The following is a 26213-nucleotide window of genomic DNA, read 5'->3' as shown; positions in this document are numbered from 1 at the left end:
TGTTACTGTTGTTACATTTAAATGCACCCACAAATTGAAATTGGTGGCACTTAGTTTAAAGTGACAAAACCCCATTCAAATACGTAATGATAAAATTACCCAAGTGTTGATCTGTTTTTTAAGCCAATTTGGTCATTTGTTATTTTTCATTTATTGTAATCCATTTTGTCCTTTTACTGCTACAATAGTAATCATAATAAACAATATTAGTACATAGTAGTGCAAATGAATATAGAAAATTAATAATAATAATCTAATATTTTTGATGTGATTAAAAGAAACACTTCAATTTCATGATTTATATTTGAAGTACTATCACTGCAATTACAACTACTATTAACAATAATAATAATCACCATTATACTGATCATCATTATGATGCACTGAGATTAAATACAGATGATGAATGAAGAAATTAGGAACAGATGAAGATGACATTATTGTAGGGCTAGTTATTTGTGTGTGCTATATACATGAAAGGTGTCTAAGCAATTGTGACCTCCTTCCCTCCCTCTCTCACTCCTTTCCATTCCATTCTGCTTCTCCTTCGTTGCTCTGCAGCCAGCCACCCAGTCTCAATTGAGGAAGTGCAACTTTTGCCTAGGTTATTTATGGGCCCTCGTGAGTGGCTGCGAGGAAACACGTGACGCCATTCAACTTTGCTTTATGGCCCGCGGCTTGACGAGACAAAATATAATTCTCATTGTGGATCGCTGAACGGCTCCAGATGGGCCGAAGAGGAGACCGCTCGGCTGCGCAAGTCGACGAAATGTCACCATGTCTGATGCTGCTTGTTCGACTTCTGGAACAACACACGCGTGGTAAGACGGCTTTTTATCATTTGCTGTACGGGGTATGATGTCACACCAAACGTTATTTCCTGCGTAGAAAATGGGGCGTCTGCAGGGGGGGCTGGGATAGGGGGATGAGAGGAGGGGTGGTCGATGGAGCTCTGTATGAATGCTCTTAAATTTGAAGTCAATTTAATGTGTGACGTGGTTATACTACTTATTGTCACGTGGTCTCCGGCTAAATAGGCCTGATAATAATAACAAGCCCAATACATAATATTCTGTAGCCAGTAATTATGGAGCGTATTATTGAAATGGAGGATTTAAAGGTTTTTTTTTTCCTAAGTGTGTATCCGTGGCCTTAAGTCATCATGTCATTTCCATAGTATTATTTTATTTTTACTAGAGAAAATCCCTGTAGGAAAAGAGGCCCAAACATGCTGGGTTGATTCTTTTTCTTTTTGGTTGGAAAGACGCTGACGGTGTGGTTCTTTTGTGCTACATTTAGGCTTTGAGCCGTCTCAAGTGCTGGTCTGCAGGCTAAGGTGAAAGACAGGTCAGGGTGTCTCGTGTGTTGAGTTAATATAGACATTTTTGCCCCTGCTTGAAAGCCAAAATAAGAGTTTTGAACGAATTTTGCACAGATAAAATCATCCTTTTTTATTTGGCCCATCAGGATCGATTACTTAACGAATTTTAAAGAATACCTCATCATTGTGCAAGAACAGTGCATTTTTTGGTGCATTTTCCCTGAAAAAATAACACATAATAATTGTAATTTAATAGTTTTACATGCTTTTTCCTCCAGCATTTTGGATTTAGGTCTCAATCTATTGAAAGGAGCCCCCTCCACACTAGAAAAAAAATGAAAAATGTGAATATGCTCGATAATTAATCAGTCAGCCTGAAAGCTTCGACGCCGAGCTCTAAGTATAGCTGCCAATGAGCTTTTACTTAATGGTTAAAAAAAAGGAATTGGTCCACTTGTGCTCCTTTTGAGCTGTCAGAGGGTTGAAAAATATTTGGGGGGCAGAGATAACTTTGTCAAATGATTTTGTGTGACCTCAGTGGCCTGGGTGGAGGTAAGCAGGAGTTTGGTTGAATTGGATTACATTGAGATTTCAGTTAATTGCTGAGGAAAAATGATATCAAAAGAGATTCTGTTGTTCCTGAGATGAATGGTTGAAGATTTGTTAGTGCTAGCATTTAATTCAATAACTGGTTTCATAAATAAGAGACCAAAAATGGGTTGTAGAACTTTCTATGGAAGTATAATAGGCACAATTTTGAGAACTTGTGTTTGGAGAAAATGTAACGAAATTGATTGTAATGAGTTGAACATAGTTTTATTAGTAGCTGATAGGAATTGAAATCATTTTTAGGGGGCTTTTGATTTAATTTCACTGTTTTTGTGTTCAAAGAGATGAATACATTGTTGAATTATATGCATTTGATCATGAACTGAATCCAACTTAAATGAGCCTGAATGTTACTTTTAAAGTGAAGAATTGTGTTTTTCAACTTTAAAATACATAAAATACATTTACATGGCTTTGAATTGTATTTATTCTTAACACAAATGTAACACCACTGTTTCCATATGATAAAACATTTTAAAAAATGCACTAAAGTTAGAGATCAATTGAAATCCATTCATCCTAAGGGTAATTTGTCACTGACTGAAACGCTTTCAAAATGAATTAAAATCCAATAAAATTAAACTTAGAACAATAGACCTGCACTAATGAATGTAACTCAACTTGACTGCTAACTTTGAAGTAAAGTTAATCATTTTGAAGGCAGGCTGATTTCAATAAATAATTACATTAAATTGTTAACATTACACTTAAAACCAAAATGAACACAATCAACTGGACTCAAATAGTGACTCAAAAAACGTCCATAAATGAATGCAGTGTCACTTCAAAACGTATACACTATAGTCAAACATCTTTACAGGTGAAGGGCGATTATATATAGCCCATTTTATCCCATGACGTCTCTAATTGAGAGGAATGCCAAGAAGAGAAGAACAGGGTTGTTTTGGCAGAAATTGCAGGAAAACACACTATGCACACAGGAAGGAAGTCTTGGGTTGACCAAAAAAGTTTCCAAAATGAAGAGCTCTACATGACTTGTCTCTTATCTCCCGTCGTCTATATATACCCTGTAGAACCGAATTTGTGTGATGAAAAGACAGTCACAGATTCGATTCTAGGGGAGTATATGGTCGATGAAAAGACTTCGATGTTGGCATGACATCGCACACTTTACGTGCCCCTCTCGTTAATGAATGATTCCCAGAGGCAACCAATTGTTTGCGAGGCACGGCAGCAGATGAAGGGATGAGATTGGTGTAACTTTTGGATGACCCCCCCACACGCCCTCCTCGACAAAGACGATCGCCATCAATTGTCCTCGCTCTGCTTTTATAGCAGGGGGCTTCTTCTTTGTGGCTTTTCATCCTCGGGCCAGCTTGGTGGAGGCTTCATCTTCTTTCTATTCGTCTTCTTCTTTTTCTTTTTGGCCTGAAACTCCCGCTATAAAGTGGTTTTGTTCTCTCCTGGGTGGACCCCTTTGCTTTCCAGATGGTTGTAGGTTTATTTTTCCTGCAAGAGTCTAATTAGCAGCGGCATATTTGGAGAGGATGAAATTGCTCTTTACGCGTATGTTTACCCGTGCGAGGAGTAGCGTCACCTCCATTGGCCCGCACGGTCACATGGTCCGCTAACTTTATTCAGTTGACACCAAAGTAGGAGGGCTTTATGGAGGGAGGAAAAAAGACAACTGGAGAAAAATTAGTATTTTCTACCTTCCCAAATTAATGGCCATGAGTTCCTATATGGTCAACTCCAAGTATGTGGAGCCCAAATTTCCTCCCTGCGAAGAATATTCGCAGAATAACTACATCCCCGAGCAGAGCTCGGAGTACTTCAACTCGTCGCAGGACAGCGACTTTCAGCACCCGGTTATCTATCCACGCGCTGAATACGCGGAGCAAGCGTTCGGCTGCGATGCGCTACAGCAAGAGGGGCATGTCCGAGCCCGAGCTGGTCAGCCGAGCCCCCCGGAAGAGTCGCTTCATGTGGCCGGAGCCAGAACCACGTGCGGCGGGGGCGGCGGCGGTGGTGGTGGTGGTGGTGCTGTTGTACCGGCCGAAGCCAAAAGCCCGAACGGCAAACAACCGGCGGTGGTTTATCCATGGATGAAGAAAGTGCACGTCACCACGGGTAAGGACGCTCTTGATCGCGTCCTATGTGCGTGTGTGTGAGTGTGTGTGTGTGTTTTACGGCACCCTTTCAAAGGCCTTGCCAATTACACGAGTCGTAAATTTCATAGCCGGGGAAAAAACAGGCCGCTGTACAGAACAGGAGGGGGTTGGTGGTAGTGATGGTGGTGGTGATGGTGGTGGGGGGTCCAAGTCCAAAAATTCCAGCGCTCGTCCCCGGTGCCCCGTAATAACCATCGCTTTTCTCCGTTCTTACAGTGAATCCAGATTACACGGGTTCCGAACCCAAACGCTCGCGAACGGCTTATACACGGCAGCAAGTTCTGGAGCTGGAGAAGGAGTTCCACTTTAATCGCTACCTGACCCGAAGGCGTCGCATCGAGATCGCACACACGCTTTGTCTATCTGAGAGACAGATCAAAATTTGGTTTCAAAACAGAAGGATGAAATGGAAGAAGGATCATAAACTGCCCAACACCAAGGGCAGGTCGGTGCCGAACCCCGGACACCTGCACAAGGACAACCACACCGACATTACGTCTTTATAAACCACAACAAAAACATCTCATTTTTTTTGCATGGACTGACCTCATTTTTTAAAAAAAACATTTTTTTTTATAATTTAAAATTAAAAGCAAAAAATATCAGTATTGACTGCGCCTTTGCTATTAAAAAATACAGTTCAATCAGTATTCTAATAGAGAGGTTCAACGTCCAATTCAACCAAATAGGAAAAAAAAAACACTTTTTTTGTGGATTTTAGTGTCCTTTCGCATGGATTCACGGTGGCTTAAAGTCTGAAGGAGCTTTATTGAGCACATAGAGGCCATTCGTCCAAATTCGACTCGCTTCTCTTTCTCAATAGACCGATTACTTGAAGAAAAAAAATGCAAGCAAAAAAACGACAAAGCAATTCTTAAATATTTTGCTCTTCTTCGTCCCTTGTTTGATTTAACTTATTTTGTACTATAAAAGCATATTTCTTCTCTTACATTCCTTATACGAGCAGCTATTCTTTCTTGCTATTTGCCTTCTTTGTCATGCCAATTCCTTAGGAAAAAAAAATCTCCTGCATGGCTACGAATTTCTTTCAAAATGCGATTATTTAGAAGAATCATTTTATTTATTACTTTAAACAAAGTGTACATTATTATTTTTTTTGTAGCGTGCGTGCACACGCACACGATGAAATCAATGCTATTTCCTTTGTGCATGGCTTTAAGTTCACGTGAGAATGTATTTCAGTTACACAAAGCTCCAGGGCTTGAAAAGGGGTTACAAAAAAACTAAACTAAACAAAAAACACCAAACAAAACAAGCATTCTTTTATTTTTTTTTCGGAGGGTAGAGAGTGGGGCTTTTGTTTTAAATACCTCATTGTGGAAAAAGACAAGAGAAGGCCCAGAAACGTGGAGCTCTTCTTGTTCAGGAGGTTTTTTGAGGCGAAGGTCGGTGGAAGGTTCATCCAGGGGACACGCCGGAGCTGCGAGGGATGACCCCGACACCCCTGACCTGGTCGGACAAGCTGCATTTTTCTCCCTTTTTTTTGCCCTGACCAACGACTCTGGGAAACATTCATAGCAAGTCGGTGCGTGACTTCTACAACCGACTTCTTTCTATTCCCTATTCCCTAAAAAAAAAAAAAGGCTCGGTATCTGATGCGATCCAATATTGGCGTCGATGTCGTTTACTAGTCTTATTTTTGTACATGCTTTCTACCTTGTATTTGTGCATTCATTAGGATGTGAGAAGTATATTGGAAACAAATAAAGATTTCTACTGATTATGCATTTAAACAATGGCAGCCGTGTCATTTTTTTAAAATTTAATTTTCATTCTCAAATATGGATGTTAGTGAAATAATACATAATTTTAAATAATGTTATAATTTGAGTTCTCTCTCTTTAAAAAAAAAGAATATTATTGTTTTTTGTTGGTGTTTGAGGTGACACATGCACACAGGCTGGCGTTTTCAAAAACATCCCCCAAATGTCCGCCTTTTGGTTGCTCTTTCAAGCATTCAATCCAAACAAAAACGTAGCCACTCGGACTCAAAAGAAAGAATGGTAATGTATATTTTTAGTACATTCATGTGAAGATGGTTAAAACCATTTTTTAGTTAATTTGAAGTTTTTATTTCTCTCTTAACATTGATCTTATTTTTTCCTTGTCTTATTCCTTACTTGCATTCTAGCTCATTCTTTTGTTCTTTTTAAAATGTCAAAATACACACCGTCTAGGCAACAACAAAAAAAGCAAACAAATCAACCAGTAAAAAAACGATTTATTTTACTTACCTGGGATTGTAAAAATTGGATGTTTGATTCTGATTGAGGGCTTAAATTCTGATTTGAGTGAAAATGACTTACTAAAAACAATCTTTTTCAATTTAATTCTTGTTCTCAAATACCCCCTTTGGATGAATTATGTTGCTATTTTTAGTGTTGCACACATTGAATCTGCAGGCTCGCTCCTCCCGAACAATACATGAAAATATCAGACCCCCTTTGTTAGTTTTCCAAATGCATTTATTCATTTTCAATGCATGCTGCACAACTATATTAACATATTTTTCGCCAATAAAATAGCCCACAATCACTTCATTTAAGAGATTAAACACATTTTCTTTATACATTTTCTAATAACAAAAACAATGATGATCATTATGTCTATTCATTCCATGGTACTGCTCACTCACATGCATTTTTATTATCACCAAAATAATGACTAAAACCAAGGTTCTTTTTCCGCACTTTCTAAATGCCTTTTAAAATTGTGCACATAGACTATATTCTAATCCATTAAAAAAAAAAGAAATCTGACTGCGTGAAATACATTTTACTTCACCCTGGGCATGATTATTTGCTAGAAGTGTTCTATTACTTGTAATACTGTTCAAAGTGAAGTGAAAAATCCTTGAACATAACATTTATAATATGCCGTATTCAATTGGATTTGACACTGGCCCTTTATTATTTATAGGGGAAGACCTCACACTTTGCAACTCGTATCAGTTTCACACAAAAGGCCTCCAACAAGACATGTGGAATACCCCCCCCCCCCCCCCCAGCCCCCTCTACATGCACATACACACACATGCACATACACTCACACACACACTCAAACACACTCACCAAACTCTCACACACACACTTATACACACTCATACAAACTCACAAACTCATACACTCACACACTATGCAATCCACGCTCGCATGCCTCCAAATCAAATCTGAGCAATGTCCTTGAACGCCTCACGTCATCCACCAATGCAACCATGGACGGACGGATGGACGCTAGGTGATGCCCATTAATATTCGCATATGATTTTATAAGAGACGGCTTGTGATTGGACTGCACGTGTTGGACGAGCGACCACGCTGACCTACATGTGCGAGCACCAATAAATGGCAGCCATAGGCGCCGTGCCACTTCCACTGACAGCCCCGGGAGAAAGAAAGCATTCGCCCAGCCCGCTCACCGACCGGCCATATTTGACTCCCCATCACCTCCCCCTCCTCCTCCTCCCTTCCGTAACAATACTGCGAGTCGTCGTTTTTTGGGGCGACATTCGTCGAAAAATCCACACCGGCATCATCTCGCTGGCTGGCCCCCCACCCCTTCTACCCCCACTGCAGATCACGTGACCAAGCCCATAATTAATGCAGCTCCCCAGCACCCCCCTCGAAGCTCGGCGTCGTCATTAATCGCGAGGACTCTATCTAGACTTGAAAAACTGAAAAGAGGAGAGGGGGGGAAAACAATAATAGCTTCTAAGCAGCGCGGCAGCATCCGGAGCGACACATCCGAATCTACGGATGCTCGGGTAGGTCTCATGATTCACTGCATCTTCCTATTATTATTACTATTTTTTTAAACATTCTGCATGCTCACCGTAGACATGTTTCCTTCAAACCCCCCAAAAACGTGCCCAAATCATCTCCATTTCAATCTCCGAGCCTTCGGTGATTCATCTAGAATATGGATTTGATTTGAGATGGAAGTTTGACACTTGTGCATCCTTGTAAATCATTGCCAGTAATTCCTGAAAGGCTGCGAGGGAGGGAGAAAGAGGGGAGGAGGGGGCAGCGAAAACTGTAAATCTTTCACTTTTATTACCCTGTGAACATATGCTGCAGCGACAGTAGTAGTAGTCGACCTGAATCTGTTTCTTCCCAAGCCTGATGCTTAAATGCTCTCCTAAGGATGTGAAAATGTGCTTATTTGACTGGAAACCAGTGTAACGTGTCATGTTTTGGAATGGATGGAAAAGGTAGCTTTCGTGCATGAATCCAATGGAGTGAAAATATTGTGCAAGGAACTAAAAAGGTAGCCTTGTTTTTTTTGGTCTAAAATGAATCGCTGAGATGGACGAAGAACAATCACGTGAACAAAATATGCTCGCATCTCTCAGGGCAGTGCCTTTATTTGTCATCATAAAGCTCCCCCCTCCTCCCCGAACCAAATATTCCACTGTTTAGCTCCCAAATCTACACGGGGGCCTTACACTTGAATTCCTGCTATTTCATTTGCTGATTGATTGCCAGGCAGTTTTTTTTCCTCCTTCTTCTTCTCTCTCCTCTCCTCGCTGTGCAGAAATAAGGATACCCGATGTTGGCTTTTTATTGGTAGCTGAGTCCTTGCACTCTTTCGGGAATACCGTCTCCGCCGGTGTGTGGAAATGTCTGCAAAAGAGCAAGATAAGGTTTAGGACAACATTGTCTGCAACACAAAAGGAGGGTTGAAGGATTTATTCGAGAAGGAGTCGAAGAGAGAGCGAGAGAGCAAGCGAGAGGGTTCATTTTTTGTTTTTTTTGTTTTTTGGTGGGTGGAATGATGAATTGACACCAAACAGGTAAGCAGCAAAGCAACCTTTAAGCAGGTTGATTTCATGCGAGAAAATATATGATTTATTCCACTCTGGGGCTGCTTAATTGGGTGGTCGTGCGAGGAAGCTGCAGACCCCCGAAAAGGCAGCTCGGAAGGGAAAAGCCAAACATGATGGAGACGGAACTCGGTGCACTTTTTAGCTCATTTCCACTATAGCCAGGGCGAAAGGAAAAGTAGAAGGCACTTTTCTTCTTTTTGACTCCAGGATCGTAAATCACATTAATTTGTTGTCTTATCGTCACAATGGCGTTTGCTGTGATTTATGTGGTTGGAGCTTCGTGGCTTTGTTTAAAAAAAAAAGTGGTGTGTTCCGCGGACAAAGAGAAAGGATTGGATTTGGATTTTTGCCCATTTTACTCCAATTTTGAGGAATTATAAAAAAAACATTAACAATATTATTGCAATTCCATGCACCCCATTTATGCATGCATTTTTTTAAAATTTGAGCATTTTGACGACAATTTACAGCTAAATATCATTACTACTCCTAATTTTGACCTTTTTTACTCATGTTTTTTTTAACGCCTACGTCGTCTAATGATGGACTTAATAAGTGTCTACATGGACTCGAGCCTATTGTGTGGAGGAAACTTACCGTAGGAGCGCGTAGGCGAGGAACACTGCGCCATGAATAGACGGCCATGTCTGCGACTAGTCGCCCAGTGGGCCCGAGCACTTGATCATCGACCGCTTTTTGACAAATAAATCCCAATCCGAGACGTCTATTTTCCCAAAAATCTCATTTCACGGGGTTGATGTGCAACCTAGAAGCTGCATTCGCGTTTAATGTTCACTTTGCCGTCCTCTTCTGTCTTTTAAAAGCGCCGCTCGTTGTTCATTAAACATCGAGTAAAAAGCTTTTTGACCTAGAAGGTCAAGAAAAACAGCTTATGGTTGCTAAATATCTTCTTTGTATTAAAAGTGCGTACGTGCGCTTTTTTTTCTCCCGAAACATTGGATGCATCACGTGACATGTTTCGCCTTAAAACGGCGACTAGATTCGATTTGGTTACATTTATTTGCATTAGAAGCTTCGATTTTTTATTTTAAATTATGCATTAAGCGGCTTATGTGGGTAAAAATAATATTCCAGCAGAAAAAAATGAATTGTGTTTTCTATTTTGCAGGACGAGCTTGGACTGGGGATGAAGGTTTAAAGGACATCACACACACTCGCACAAATTTCGGTGAGTAAAACACACACACGCACACAGTAAACATGGCCTTATGTTGTTGTTTTTCCTCGTATAAAGTGAACCTTCAATGACCTAAACAGACGCTAGGCATGGAAATGTCATTAATCGGCAAAATTTAAAAACATGTAACCTAAAAAATAATTATTTTTGTGCAATACATGCCTTGAACAGATAGGGAAAAAAATCAAATGGAGCGTCATATTTTCTCGATAAAATCCGAATTTGTCTGCAATTCTTCTCTCGTTGGTGCACAAGACGTTTATGTTTCACTATCCTCTTCAAGCTCGCTTTATAAAAGCGTCTCGACTGCATTTGGAAATTCTTTCCCTTGCCTTCCACCTACGCGTCGTTGTTTTGCTATGGTGTGTGTGAGTGTGTGTGTGTGTGAGTGTGTGTGCTTTCTTTTGCGTCTAACACGCGCACATTTGCGCTCATAAATTTTACTGCGGCGGTCCACAGTGACAGGTGCAATTGTTATGCAGCACGACGAGGACTACCACCAACGTACACTACAGGCAAGCTTGGGATATTTACGAGGCAACTTTAGTGCAGTGATTACGGCCCCTTTGCATGTGTAAAATGCACCTTGATTCAACATCATATTTAGATATTAATGGCCTAGTTAAATTTAATATTTGCGTTTATGCTTGTAAAATATTAAAAGATGCAAGTTTAATTGGAACGTTTGGGTGGCCATATTTTATAGAGGGTAAATTATTGTATTATAGTGTTGTAAATTGCAATGATAGGAAAGCACGTTGACAGTAATACTTGAGCTGTTCTCGTATTGAAATGTAAGGTGATAAATGATCATTAGACGGTGCCAACCACGCCCACAGCCAAGACACACAACTATACGCCTACGCACATATAAACATGACATTTCTGGATATTAACAGATATTAACATGGGGTTGAACGTACGAGCCAAACGAGGCTGTAAATGTGCGCACGGCTCTATTTTGAACAATGCATGACGCACTTTGTCAGACCTTGTGATTAGTGAAAAGACCATTGTGTCAAATGCCAATTCAGCTTCTTTCTCAAACCCCACAGAGAGCCTTTTGGGGCCAAGTTAAACTTTAACTTTTTTTGTGCGGGGAAAAAGGGGGCCCAACTGCCGTTGCAATTCAACATTGTGCATGAAGGCCGATAGTGAGCTGCAGATTTTACTTGATGCTAAATGTATCCATTCATATTTTGGGGTCTCTAGGTGACAGACTGAAGCCCAAGTGGGGGAGGCCTATAACGTGAAAAAACAAAACAAAACAAAAAAGGCAGAAGCCAGCCCATGCTACTGGAAAAACGTCCTCTGGTTGATTGTCTTTGAGGGAGCAAAAGAAAATGCAGAAAGCAACATACTACGACAACTCCGGACTCTTTGGAGGCTACGGCTACCCCAAGGCTGACTCGTACAACTACCCGCACCAGTCGTACCCGGCGGCCAATATCGATGCAGACTACCAGAGCTCCGTTTGCCCCATCCAGAGCCCCGCCGTCCGGCCTCTGACCCTCAAAGAGGGGGATCTAAACGGGGACTGCATGCAGCGGCAAAGTAGCAGCGGTCAAAGTAACAACAACACAAACAGCAACAGCAGTAGCAGCAGTAGCCAAGCGTCGACCGTGGGGGAGCAGCAGCAGCAGGCCGGAGCCCCCCTTCCACCCTCGCCCAGCCCCAACGGCTCAGCGGCCCAAAAGAAGAAGCCACAGTCGGGGAGCAGCGGCGCATCGCCGGCCCTGACCAAGCAGATCTTCCCATGGATGAAGGAGACACGACAGAACGCCAAACAGAAGCAGAATAACAACTGCCCCACTACAGGTATACACTCCAGGGTATTAAGTGAATGCGAACTGACATGACTGATTAAAGAGAAACAGTTCATAGTGTTAAACCCATGGCCCGAGGGCCAAGGAAGGCCTTGCTGCATTGTTTACTGAGGGCCTGCATAGCAAATGGAGAATTTTCTCAACACTAGTTCTATATATAGAACCAAATCCACCATAGAAAACAGTCAAACTCATGGATATTCACACAGTCTATTTATTTAATCCGTAAAATCCAAAGCATTAGAAGGGTGACATCACACACAATTTTCTTTGCTCGCAGTGGTCACCATATGACACATACACACACACACATAAACAAACAAGTTTGTTGTCATTTGCAGGTGAGGTGAGCGACGAAAAGAGCCCCACCGGACCGGCATCAAAGCGGGTTCGAACCGCGTACACCAGCGCACAGCTGGTGGAGCTGGAGAAAGAGTTCCACTTCAACCGCTACCTGTGCCGCCCACGACGAGTGGAAATGGCCAACCTGCTCAACCTGACCGAGCGCCAGATCAAAATCTGGTTCCAGAACAGGAGGATGAAGTACAAGAAGGACCAAAAGTCCAAAGGGATCGCGCACTCCCCCATGGGTCACTCCCCAGACCGCAGCCCCCCACTGTCTGTCGCCGGTCACATGGGCTACTCGGGCCAGCTGGGGAACTCGTTGGCCTACGACGCGCCGTCGCCTCCACCTCCGCTGCCACCGCCTCCTCCTCCGCCGTCCTTCGCCAAGGCCCAGCAGAACATGTACGGCCTGGCCGCCTACACGGCCCCGCTGGGCGGCTGCATGCCCCAGCAGAAGCGCTACCAGAGCGCCGAGTACGAGCACCACGCCATTCAGAGCGGCGGCTCCACTTTCGCCGGAGCCAACTTACAGGGTAGCCCCGTGTACGTGGGGGGGAACTTTGTGGATTCCATGCCGGCGTCAGGGCCCGTCTTCAACCTGGGTCACCTTCCCCACCCTTCGTCCACCAGCGTGGACTACAGCTGCGCCGCCCAGATCCCCGGCAACCACCACCACGGACCCTGTGACCCCCACCCCACCTACACGGACCTCACCTCGCATCAAGCCACTCAGGGAAGGATTCAGGAAGCGCCTAAACTCACGCACTTGTAATGTCACTTTGCGCGTGTGTGAATGCGTGTGGGTGGGCGGGTTTTGGGTGGGTGCGCCATTGCAGTATTACGTCGCACTCCTTTTTTATTACCTCACTCTCTTTTCTTCTAATAACTCCCGAGCGAGTCATGTGCATTATTATCATCACAGTATTATGACTATTCTTATGATTATTATTGTGTGTGTGTGTGTGTGTGTGTGTGTGCGTGTGTGTGTCAACAAAATGTACTCCCCCGGTTATTTAACTTGGGGGTGTCTGAGAGCTTTTTTTGTTCCTTAATATATCGACATATAAAGTGCAATGCACATTTTTGACTGAATATTTGACTTGAAGTAAGGCTTGTAGATGATGAAGGTAGAAATTCATCAGTAGTGAGTGGGACCTTTAGTCCCTTTTTGTCTTTTTTGTCAGCCTATCATCCTCTTCATCTTATTTATTTATTCTCATGATTCTTAAATAATCGTTTTTTGGACTCGTGACTATTTATTATTTACCGATTGCACATTATTTATCGTTTATACGCGAGTATTTATACGTGTATTTGTTTGGTCTTTTTGGTTTTGTTTCGTAAAATCGAACAGATCAGTGCACTTGATGGCAAAACAGGGTTGTTGACAAAAAAATGGAATTGTATATCGATGACAAATGGGGCATTTTATAGTGTATAAGCACCACTATGTGTCCATGGTTAATATTGTGTGGAACCTTAAGCAAATCGTAGACTATCGAAGTATCAAATATTGTACACACCAGCATGTCATTTTGTTTTGTTTTCTAATCAGTTGTCTCCCGTCGTTAACCATCCAATGACCAGACCCCACTTATATTGAAATGTTATATTTTATTGTGTTGGACATTTTGTAAATAAAGTGCTCAAACTTGACTGTTTTATGTACACCACGCAGTGTCCATCTTTATTGTGCATATAAATATATTTAATAGGCATGCTTTGTTAACTTTGCTGACTACCAGGAGGCCCATAGAGAGCCACTGGACTCGGCAAGCAAGGGGGAAAAAAGCCGATCAATAAATTAGACACCACTGTATCCAACGTAAAGTGCGTTCCAGCCAAATATAAAAGGCCCCGGAGATTATTGACGTTTTATAGGTATGAGGACTTACTGCACCATCTTCATTTGCCTATTATTTTTTTTACAACAGCGACCAGAAGAGAATGAGCTCCGTCCTTCTATTGATCGGTGCCCTGCAAAGGCTGAATTTTAAAACATATCTCCAATGTATCGACGGATAAGAGAGAAAGGGATATACAATGCGTAAAGAGAGAGAGAGAGAGAGAGAGAGAGAGAGAGAGAGAGAGAGAGAGAGAGAGAGAGAGAGGGAAAGAAAGAGGGAGAGAGAAAGCAGTTCATCCTTTATTGCTCCTGGAGAGCCATTTCAAAGCTCATTAATCAAAAACTCGTCGCTTTCAGACTCCTCGCTGATTCCTCCTCCTCGCCAACAAAGCATCTGCATTCCAAATCCAAGGAACACACTTCAAACCGAGCTGGCTAATCTTTAATGGGGGGAGGCCATAAGCACGCTGTGTGCACATTGTGCCTCAAAATGGGAAGATAAATTCATCTCGTAATGTTGCTTTATAATTACACACTTGCCCATTAAAGCTCTAATATATTATTTATATATATATATATATATATATATATATATATATATATATATATATATATATATATATATATATATATATATATATATATATATATATATATATATATATATATATATATATATATATATATATATATATATATATATATATATATATATATATATATATATATATATATATATATATATATATATATATATATATATATATGATTTAAAATGTAATCTAAAAATAAGGAACATGCATATATATATAAACTTTACATGTCATAAAATACACCAGTGATCTATGATGCTATAAATTTAGAAATACTACATCTTTGTGATGAGCATCCCTTGTTTTGTCGCTGTGACCCTGATTGGAGCTGAAATGGAGCATGCGCAATGGCTGGACGATCACGCGAGGTCTTCCTTGCTGTTCCGTCGCTTCGTGCAGGACTATCGACGTGTAACGTTTGCCTTGCTCTTCTGCGGACTCCAATCATGGAATAAACTCAAGGAGAATAAAAAGGGAAAAGAAATACACATTGAATGCTGAAAACCGAGGAGCGTCTTATGAAGATCTCGCGATACTTGGGGCTGCATCCATCTCCATCTGTTTTTGTTATCATCCGCACTGTGAGTGGACATGGACACGCCGTGGGACGCTCGGCATTAAAACTAACATTTTGTCCATTTTATTTTTTGTTTTTGACTTTTCCTGCTGAACTAACTACGAGTGAAGTGGATCAAGAAATAATTTTGGACGGAAAATGGACTCCTGGAGGATGCTCTCCCAGTGCAACCCAGTGAACAAAAACCTCGATGCAAACTGCTTTGTGGACGGTTGTAAAACGAATGATTTACTATACGGTTCATTTTTAATGTTAAGGTGATTTAAAAAAAAATAATAATTTGGGTTGACCTCACATTTAAAGAAAAGACACTAATTATTTGATTAATACTGACCTAAATGGATTGAATGCATAATATCTAATATAGTGCAATGAATATTTATTGTCCTACTAAAGATAAAGGCTTGTACTATTATATATTTATTTTCAATAAAGGATTTCAATACCCTTGCTTTTGTTATCAGAATTTCACAGTGTAGGTTATATTGTCAAAATCCATAATGTGTAATGTTTTGAGATTGTTGATTGTCACTTCAATATTCTGAACATTTTCATTAATATTATCAATATCCTCAAAGATTACTAGTTTCACAAATACCCACAAAAAAGTGTATATATTAATCTCCTACAAAAAGCAGAATAATATTCTAAAAATGTTCGAATTGTTATTGCAATTTACACAAAGCAACATCTTTTTTAATAACTAAAGTGTGTGTTATTGTCATTCACAACTTTCAAATGGTTAATAATACATGGACATTTATTCAGAGTTGTCACAATAACAGATAAATATTTTTTAAATAATTGCTTTTTTAAAACACTATATTAAATATAAACTGACCTGTGTTAAAATAGAAAAGTACTCATTCATATTTTCTATATTCATGTAACCTATTTATATCCAATCCTTTTAGCTGTAAAAGATTCCTCCTAGCCCTTTCACTTAAAATGATTTGGACATCTATCACCATCAATAAACATGAACTTTCCATAAGAAATATTCTATTCTATTCAAGGCTGAAATTTTGAACACACCTCACAATAGCTTGTGGTTTAATTCCTAATCATCCAAAATCCAAACAAAAGAGAAACATGCTCAGAAGTATCTGATTTTGATTTTATTTTTAATAACCTATCATTTTCTGGTATTCAATCTACTTTCAGATCCTGGAAAGGTAACAAGCCAGTGGGCTGATTCATGAGACACTTAAACGGTGAGGAGCTAAAGAGTAACTAGCTTCAAGACGCGAAATGATGTCCACGAACTTGATGTGTGAGGATTTACGGCAGCTCTTACGTGTGGCTGATAGATATAATTGTAAGTGAAATAAATGACTCGCTCCTGCGAGTATGATTTAGGAGGGCCCGAACAGGACGTTCCTCTCCTCCTCCCTAGTGGAAGATAACTCAGCGATGGGAGGAAACCTGAAGTAAGTCATACATTAGGGACGCCTGCCCTACAAAAGTCCCATCTTGACGCCATTGGCAAGGAGTGGCGCCTCCACCCTTATTCTGATGTTCATGCAGATTTCCTTCATAGCATCTTGCGTATGAAATTATGAGTGAATAAATTGCATCTTCATTTATCTTTTGGGAAACCCTTCCTGTGCTCAACGCGATACTCGGCTCTCAGCGCTTTCCATAATGACATTAGTCTTCTGCTACGCCGCAAAATTGATTGCCCAGGAAAATGAACCTGGCTTTGCTATAAATTACACCTATGGATCATAAGAAAGGTGTTATTTTGTTTAAAATAGTACCTAATATAATTAGAGTTCTAATTCATGGTGAGCTACAAGTGGGCCTATTACAGTAACAGCCTTTGGAATTTAATCTGTCTTCCGGATAAAGAATGATCCCGGCTCGTTTTCATTTGTAATCCCAGACACATTATTTCAATAAAGTGGCCTGCAACTTCACGATACGAGAATGATTGCTGAATGAATAACAATATTCCTACATTTCAATTGAAAAGTTAACTATTCACCCAAGGCTGCAAGCTTGGGGAACTTTTAGGTGAATATTAACACTGGATAGGACGTTTTGGGGTCGAATATATTTTCTTCCAAATTGTGTAATATTACATCTGCATATGTTCTTCATCTTCTGCAAAAAATGTGTAATGATACAGAATACTACCGAGCTAACGTTAAAGTGGTCTATTTCTCAAATGTTGTGGCTGCCTGAGTGTACATAATATTGCCTCCTAGTGGTCAAGGCAGACAAGCGATAAGGAGCAGCACACTGATTTGAATTGCAGCATTAATTCAGGGGAAAAAAACTGTTGAAGGCTTTATATTTCATTTAATTATGTTATACGCACCATATCACATAGAGAACCCTCAACAACAGGCTCAGGGATGGTATTAAATTCATATTTAAGGCATGTACGTGGTCCGGTAGGGAGTGGTTAGTATATCGTCTTTGCAGTTCAGTTATCGAGTGTTCAATACCAGGTTTGGACATGCGTGGCAGGCTTGTAGGACACTCTAAATTGCTGTCTCTTTGTGCCCTGTGATTGGCTGGCCAGCAATTCAGGATGACCCAGACTGGTGCCCATTGTTTGGTGGGATTTGCTCCAACATCCGCTGCGACTTTTGTAAGGATAAGGAGTACAGAAAATGAATGAATTAAAAGTATGTATGTTACTGAGATATTTAATTGACATAGTAATGGGTCCATTTGGTCTTCACTTGTTGAGATAATATCAAAAATGGATATGCTCACTCTTTAAATCCTCACTATTTACCTTTTATGGTCATCATCACTCCTACCATAGTAGAAAAATACTCATTTTTTCCTCTTTGTTTTTCCTCCACTAAATCTTTACCGCGTGTAAGCGGTAACACGGCAACAGCTTGCAGGGTTAAGTAATTTTACACCACTGAGGAAGACATTTGATTTCATTTGTCGAGTGTCTTGCGGCGGGCGGAGGTGAGTCCACCTTTGGCTGCTGGAGGAGTGAAGCGGTGCGCATATCTTGTGTTTGGAGACACAAAATTGACAATGCATTCATCTTTGAATAATGTAAATGCCCCGAGAATACGGCGGCAGCGGTCCGAGAGCGTCCGCCGAGGGCGCGGGGCTGTCAGTTGCCACGGCGCCAGCCCACGGCGCGGTATAATGTGGACTCCGGTTCCCCTGGAGCATCGCGGGCTGCCTCAAGCCCTGCATTCCCGCCGCGGCACGCTGCACTCGCTCCCTACTTAATTGACTTTCTGCTAGGAGAGGGTGTCATTGCAGAAAAGGCTGCCAAGTGGGATCTTATCGACGGAGTCGCTTTCAAAATGGGGCCTGTTAAAGAACACGCTTTCAATATACAGAGGCGCCTCTTGCTTGTATCTTGGCTATGCTGTTATCGAAATACATTAACAATGCTTATACTCAAGTCCGAACTCATTATTTGACTAGTCGCCCCCAATGACTCTTATTAGAATTGCTCGCTGTGTCAGAACTGAGAATGTTACATCATTGGCAAATTTTCCAGGGCAGGTTCAAAAGGTCACTTACTTTAAACCTGTCGCTGTTGAGGACACAAACTGAAATGGCTAGTAGATTTTTTTTGGGTATAATTTTGGATTGTTTGAGCATTTATCATGTCACTTCCATTTCTGATCTTGGTTGAATCCATTAATCAATCATGGAACATTTGCCTGAATATGATCTGATTGGTGGTCGTAGTTCATTTGAAGCTTTTCTAGTTTTTCCTTCAGATGGATGTTTTCCCTTTGTGTTTTGTGGAAGAAAAGCACTTACATGTATGGTGTCAACACTACTTTTGAGGGTCATACCAGATCATAAAGGATGTGTAGGATGTTATGTCTAACCTGTGGATTGTCATTCAGTGGTAAAAAGAAAAGAAAATACATTATACCCGCCAAATGACAACATTACCTGGACTTGTGCAACATTTGAATGGAGAAGGTTAAGCAAATATATGCTTTGTTTACAAGCTTATCCACTATAATCAGTACAGAAGCTGACATAACTAATGGCAATTCACTGAATATAAATTTCAGCATGTGAAAAGTAATAATATTAACAATAAGTACATCATTTGCGTGCATTTATTGAATGAGGTGAGTTATTGCGGCGCCCACAGACTCAAACATGCATGGTTTTTAAAATGGATGCTTCCTGGCAGGCTGACAGTGCTGCTCAGTGAGGCAAAGTGCTAGTAAATTATTTGTCTTCTGCAGTTCTGCTCTAATTCCTCTGGGAAGCCCTGCCATTGTGTTTGCCAAAGACAATATTGATAAATGTGCTAACAATACCGCTTGGATATTTTGGGGATGCACTCAAGCCAATAGACGTAATTGGAAATTCATTTTTGGGCAATTGGAAAAAGGGCACCAATTGTTAGCCTTGTAATCCTCAGGTATCATTTACACACAACAGTTTGGAAATTAGCACGACTAAAGCTACTAAAGTTGCATTTGTCCCGGAATGTAGAATTCTGTACACTTGTGATATGCAAATTCACAACCTGCCCGTTCTCGGCCGCCGTTTGCTCGTCAAATCGGCAAACGCCCCCATCTGTTCTCTCTACGGAGCGTGACACAAATTCTTTTTTCCGGCCAAAATCGCCTCTTTTACTAGGATGGAGATTGCTATTTAAAGGTTACGGATGGAGTAAATGCCGCCGTGATTTGCTCACAGATAATCGGAGATGGCTTTGCAGATAAAGCTGAGAAAAAAAAATGGTGGAAAATGCTCCATGCATGCAACCCATAGCTGGCGGGCCTTATGTTGCGGCGACTGCATTTCCGCACGAGGCGAGGTAAAGAGCGCGCCTGTCGGCGAGGTGTGATTTGTGGCACGGCCACGCTCGCCAACTGTGAGGCACCGAGGTGTGACCGCAGAGATGGCGAACACCTCCAGCTGCCTCAGGGCCAGCCAGTCAATTATACAATAGCGTGCATGGCGAGCGATGACGTGTGCTCACTAGAGCAAGGGCAAAAAGGAAATGCATTTTTGCGTGCTTTACAACCACTAGGAGACGTTCAGTACAATCATTTGGTTCCAACAGTGATGGCCAAAATCGGTCTCTATTTTAGTATCAGTACAAGTAGCCAAGGTGCCAGATTTTTTGAACAAAGGCCAACAAATAATATCAGTTAATGGAAAAAAATATTTAGAGAAAGTAGCTGTTGTCAATGTCTCTTTTTGTTATATTGATGGGTTAGAAGTTTCCAAAGCAAGTCTTTTTTAAATGATAAGATAATTTGTCGAGTGTCTAGGTGCCCAAACCATGCCTGAAAATCATCTGCTAAAAGTTCCTCACCTAATGACATCCTATCATCTTGCCATTCCATTTATGTTTATTTTAAAAGCATAATTTTCCAACTCCAAACTTTACATGCCATTCATTATATTGCATTTATTCTCCCACTCTACATCATTCAAAGTATCTTGCTGGGACCCTGAAAATTTCCACTACTTGAGGATCTCGGCTCTTTATGAGGACCACGTGTGAAAATCTTCAAGAGGGTCTTCCTCAAAGCGAACCGCCACTCCTTGGTGAAACACGTTATCGTATGCATGCAGATGTGCTTTTTGTTAAAGCCTTGCACCTCATCCATTACCCCGAGCCTGCCAGGGAGATAGCGTAGAATGAATCTATTCAAAAAGGACCATGACAGAGCAGGCTGCTGGGCTGAACTTTGTGTGAACTAGGCTCAACAGCGGGATTCATGCATCACACCCAAGAAAAAAAAAATAATTTCTCGTAGCTGCTCCAGCTCGCCTTCCCTACAGATTGCCACTATCAACAAGCTATGGCGTCTCCATGTATCAATCTGTCATTGTGATATTTGTTTTGAGCACTGAACATCCTTCCTGTGAGAAGCACGAGCTGGCAACTTTGTGATGGTCTTATCTTGCTGAATCAATGTGTCACTGTGTGGCCTGCCCAGATATAAGTTATATATACAGACTGGCGCGGGGAAAAAAAAAGAATACCTCAGTATGATGCACAGTTTTACACCACTATAGTTTAACTACCCTACTTGTCATAGTTACGTGTATCATAACATTGCGCTGTCAGTTTTGTGAGGCAGATAGATAGATAGAGATATAGCTAGCTAAATATTTTCTATAATTTCTCTTCAATATCAGATCAATCAACTGAGAAAACAAGAAGAGGATCCTCTTGTTGATAATGAGAAGTTGACTATTACAAAGATAATAAAAGCAGCTTGTTAAAAAAAAATGAATGCAGGAAAGTTAATGATATTGGGACATGTTATGAGCCTTTTGAGTTGCTATTTTAATGTTGAGTCAGATTTCATGGACCCTCATTGAAAGCCGAGTGGTCTCATTAAAAAATGTGGAAAATTGCCAATCGAAGCATTTATTTACCATTGTTAGATTTTTTTTTACAGCACTACATAAGAAAATTGTGCGCTTCGTTGTTGAGTCGGATTTCATTGATTTCCATTCAGAGTGAAGTTTTTTTGTTATTAGAAGAGAAAGCGTATTGATGCTTTGTGCATAATGGCAATCCAAACTGGATGTGGGGAGAAATTGAACCTTTCAACAAACCAACGTGCTGAGCCAGCAAAATGCACACTTTGTTTTTCCTGCAAATGTCACCTTTCCACTTTCTTATTTTTCTGCCTTAATGTACCCATGCAAAAAATGATTATAATTTCATTATTAAAATGTGGCATTTAACTTTTATTTACAAGGGCTTGCAAGGTTCACTTTTCACTTGGACCAGCTGTTTGTTATTAGAGAAACAAATACTTTTTTTTGGTGCATTTTCTCAAATAACATGTTCAAAAATATTACATGCAGTAAAGCCAATCTTATATTACTGCTGTGTGTCCATGTTTTTGTTCCAACCAACCCAGCCCAAAAAGTTTAACCAATGGGGTTTCTGCTGAAACAAGAAGCACCTGACTGCAATAGACTTCTGATTGGACATGCAACATACCAGATTTGTGCAAACATTTGTACTATACAGTTTGGAATGCAATCTTGCACCCACTGCAGCCTTTTTGTGGAATATTTTGCCCACCCTGGCCTAGAGAAATTTATGCATGCAACAATTTGGGATCTTTTCTGAACTCTGCACGTCGTGAATGCATCTTCATAGGTGAGTTTGCTGTTTACTGTTTGTTTCCTGGCTGGTTGACATGATGTTTTGATTATCTAAAGAGATATATTTGCTGTAGATTGTCTTTGGTTGTTACTCAGTGGAGCTGGGATGGAAGTTATGTCCAGTGATTGAGTTAGTAGTACTTTTTTTGCAAGCGGTGGTTCAGATGAGTGTAATTTCAAATGGCTGCTGTAATCTTTTTACACTGCTGGTGGGAGGTCTTTAACTAGCTTGCAATGTTTTGTTGTAGTTGTAGTCCTTATAAATTATATGATGAAGTTATCAATTGGATTGCAATGACTTTTGCTATGCATGCTTTAGGATGCATAATATGCATCCATCTTTTGCACTCTTTTTGTTGTTATTGTTTTGTTTGTTTTTGTTTTTTTCCTCCTCTCATGATCTTGATTGTATACATTGTGCAATGAAAATTGCGACATCTGTTATGCACCAGATTGCAATGAAATGTGATGGGTATATTTTATGAATGTATATGCATTAAAGTAATTCAATGTGGAACTACAATTATTAATACTCCCTTAAACGTGGATGGATTTGATTTGAATTTGGTCAGTATATTCTATTGCTGCATAGACATTATTTTCTCTTAAGTTTTTGTATCAGAGCTGACTAATTACATTAATATGCACTTATTGTTGGCTTTAGGTTCCAAGTTACCCAATAGTTGAGGGCTTGAAAACTCATGGTCTTTTAATGTTTATGCATTGATGAGGTCTTTAGGAAGTAGGCTGGCTGGTTTTAGTTCATTTTTAACCTTATTTGGGTGAGCACAGGTGGTTCCTAAATCATATTGTTGTTAAATTAAATTAGATATCTTGAATGCAAGCTTTGGGATGGTTGTTGAACAATAAGTTATAATAGAGAAACAATAACAATACAGCTGGAGAAGAAAAATCTTTTTTTTCGTGTGGATTTTCTTCTCTAGTAAAGTCTCTTTTTGGTGTAAATGTCATTTGGGTTCTATTACAGTTAAGTTACTCCCTTGTGTCTTTTCGTAGAAGATATTTTAGGAGAATGGTATTGAACAGAGATGACAAAGAAATATGATCATGTTGAAGTTACTTTTTCTTGCTAGTTTTAAGACATAGGGGTCAACATATGTGCGCAATTGAAGGCCAGAGGTTTGCTGCAAGTGGTTGAAGTAAAGATTGAGATGACACGATAAATTAGAAGGTGATGCTGTCCTTTTGAAGTCCATCATTTGTTTGAGTCCTCTGTTATTCTGCAGTAGCTGCAGGCACAACATTTATTCCTTCATTTAATTTAGACTTGGAAGAGGGATAAAGTGGTGGAATTTTTTAAAAGATGTCCAGCTCACTGTTTTGAAGGGACGCTCGCTTGTGTTCCTTTTTCTCTTTAACTCAAAGCACAGGGGGGAAAATTATAATTAATCTGTTAATGACAGTCAGAGCTGTCAAAAGCGAGGGGAGTGAATAATAAATTGCCGTCATAAAAATTAAGATTGCATGCATCATTGAGGCCTTTGGAGGCTTTGTTTAATGTAGTTAGATAAAAAAAAAAATGGCAGCAGCCAATGTGACGTCCAGTGGTTCAGCAGGGAATGCTAATTTCTGAATGACACTTAACCTGCTGCAGCTCAACCACAGCTGAGGGAGGTGCAGGGAGACCCTAATGAGTTTTTTGTGCATCCTATTTCAAAACTCACTCAAATGGAAGGCCTGTTTTATATCCTGAGGGCTAAAATGATAAGATCTTTGTTTGTGGGAGATCAATTGGCCCTTAAAATTGCTTTCTTAAAACTAAAACTTTTTTCTTTGGAAAGGCAGAATATTTATGTTGCGTTCACTTGAATTAAGCTGGTGTGTGTGTGTGTGTGTGTGTGTGTAGTGATGTTTCTGTTTTGTGGATGTGCAGACCTGAACTGTCCAATGTGAGAAATAATCAAGGGGTCAGAGGCTGCACTCTTCGATTGGTCTCCTTCTTCCTGACTGAAAGATGAAAGCCGCTGTGTCATAGGGTCTGAAGAGGGCATGGCATTGTGTCAAAAAACGGGCATTTCCTCTTCTTTGATGGGAAATAAAGCTTCCACTGTATTGAGTGCTGCAAGTCGAAAGGAACAAAAATGCATAGTCTTCTGTCCTTGGTATTCACTTTTTTACAGGTACTTCTAGTATGCCTTTAAGACTATAATACAGTAGATTGAATTTCTTACTATTAATGTATTTTTTTTTTTGTGTGGAAAAGTGACCTCACCATGGTTCTAACCACTAAATACTCTGAAAAGGGCAATATTTTTAATATGTTTTGCTCTAAAATGAAGGTGAAATGCTTTGGATGTTGCATATTGGCTCATTGTGGCAGTCCTCTCCAGGTCAAGGATGAGCTCCTTCCTCCCAAGAGTTAAAGTATATTGGCGCCCCCATGACCTGACCTTGCATTAATCAGAAGATGGATGGAGTTTGTAGTGCAGGTCTAAGTAACAAAATGCATGGGAATGTTAGGATGTTTTGCTTGTTACTTCACAATAAGAGTGTATGAGAGTTCAACAATCATGACAGCGGATTGAAATTAAATTCCCAAAATATAGGCTATCAATACCCTTCTATTATATTAAAAATGGAGCCACTGTTTAATGTGTAGGACCTTGTATTGCAATTTCAGTTTTGTTTTTCCATTAGGGATACATAGTACGACAAATTGATGGAGGCAACCTGGCTCACAACAGGGATTGGCTGAGTGGTTTCCTGTCTGTTCTAAGCAGTTGTTACCTCTGCTGGCTCTCTCAGGAAACTAATCTTTGTTCATGTAGAGTTGGCAACACAAGGAGCTCTGCTTTGGGCTTCAGCCTGCAGGCACGCTGTTATATTGCACTTGTAGCCTGACACCAGTTGACACAGAATAGTTGGCCAGGTCACTCTAGAAAAACATCTCTCTCACTCTGGGTGAACAATGACAGATAGACAGACGGATATTTTGTTGACAGACAGCCCACAGAGCTGTAAATGAGTTTGAGCTCAGTGAGGAAGATTTAGTCGTGAACTTTTAAAGTGACAACATCCTTCCTGTTCTGCTGTTCAACTTGGCAGGAGTGAGGAGACCACGAATCAGATTGCAGTTTTGAAATAAACCATATCTGAAGAAGCTTTTTAACAGGCTAAAGGTCTGTCAAGGTGCCACTCATGTAATAGTTGTAGGTATTGTGTAACTTTGAAGTACTGCTCCTCCCTCACTTGAGAACGGTTCAGGATCCCCCCCACCCCCTCCCCGTTTCTATCAGGGCTGACTAATTTATTATGATTTTTATTTTGGGATTTGTTTTGCAGTACATTTGTAGGTTTCTTAAGAATAGGAGGAACAACCATTCACTTGAAATGCTTCTTATGCCTATCAAAAACTATTGTTGTGCCATGCTTTGTGTTGTGGCTGCATTGATCGGCCATCAAGACAGCAAAGGGCCTCTGATATTTCAAATGAAGTGAAACGTAATATGAATGTTTAACAACATATTGGCAGTGATTAATGGCTTGTGGAAAGAGAAGGTGCCAAGTGTTGCTTACAGGTCAACTGATTTGTTTGAATGCTTGAGACTTGTTTGCATTGACGCGCTTTAAACTACAATCTTGGAATGATACATTTGATGAGAAAATTGTGCTGTTGTGATGTAGGACTTTCACAATGCAACAATTGCTTCCTCTAAAGTATATTGGATTAAGTTTAGCTTCAACCCCCAAATATTTTCATTGGGGACAAAAAAAATCGTATAACTAACTTATGTTATTTTATTGTCAATGTTCTTAACTCTTAAGCAGCTTTCCTTACGCAAAATAAATGGAAAT

The 26213-nt window shown here is 40.4% G+C and overlaps 2 protein-coding genes and 2 long non-coding RNA genes across 4 annotated transcripts; 3 read left to right on the top strand and 1 right to left on the bottom strand.

Annotated features, from left to right (window-relative positions):
- The first annotated feature begins 2998 nt into the window (after positions 1-2998).
- hoxd4a (homeobox D4a) lies at positions 2999-5813 on the top strand. Its single transcript, XM_077728287.1, has 2 exons — positions 2999-4021; positions 4279-5813. The coding sequence occupies exons 1-2, from the start codon at positions 3616-3618 to the stop codon at positions 4566-4568; spliced, it is 696 nt and encodes a 231-aa protein (XP_077584413.1). The 5' UTR covers positions 2999-3615; the 3' UTR covers positions 4569-5813.
- Positions 5814-8421: 2608 nt separating this feature from the next.
- LOC144204355 (uncharacterized) lies at positions 8422-9884 on the bottom strand. The gene is made up of 2 exons (XR_013327879.1): positions 9506-9884; positions 8422-8705 (listed from the first exon to the last, which is right to left on the bottom strand). It is a non-coding gene; the product is annotated as an uncharacterized LOC144204355 (long non-coding RNA).
- On the top strand, positions 8485-13130 carry hoxd3a (homeobox D3a). Its single transcript, XM_077728285.1, has 4 exons — positions 8485-8875; positions 10038-10097; positions 11319-11924; positions 12274-13130. The coding sequence occupies exons 3-4, from the start codon at positions 11450-11452 to the stop codon at positions 13047-13049; spliced, it is 1251 nt and encodes a 416-aa protein (XP_077584411.1). The 5' UTR covers positions 8485-8875; positions 10038-10097; positions 11319-11449; the 3' UTR covers positions 13050-13130.
- Positions 13131-15061: 1931 nt separating this feature from the next.
- Positions 15062-15743, top strand: LOC144204482 (uncharacterized). The gene is made up of 2 exons (XR_013327899.1): positions 15062-15297; positions 15404-15743. It is a non-coding gene; the product is annotated as an uncharacterized LOC144204482 (long non-coding RNA).
- Positions 15744-26213: the final 10470 nt, after the last annotated feature.

Source organism: Stigmatopora nigra, chromosome 11 (genome assembly GCF_051989575.1).
Source record: "Stigmatopora nigra isolate UIUO_SnigA chromosome 11, RoL_Snig_1.1, whole genome shotgun sequence".
Lineage (NCBI taxonomy): Eukaryota > Metazoa > Chordata > Actinopteri > Syngnathiformes > Syngnathidae > Stigmatopora > Stigmatopora nigra.
This window is presented reverse-complemented; position numbering and strand designations above follow the sequence as displayed.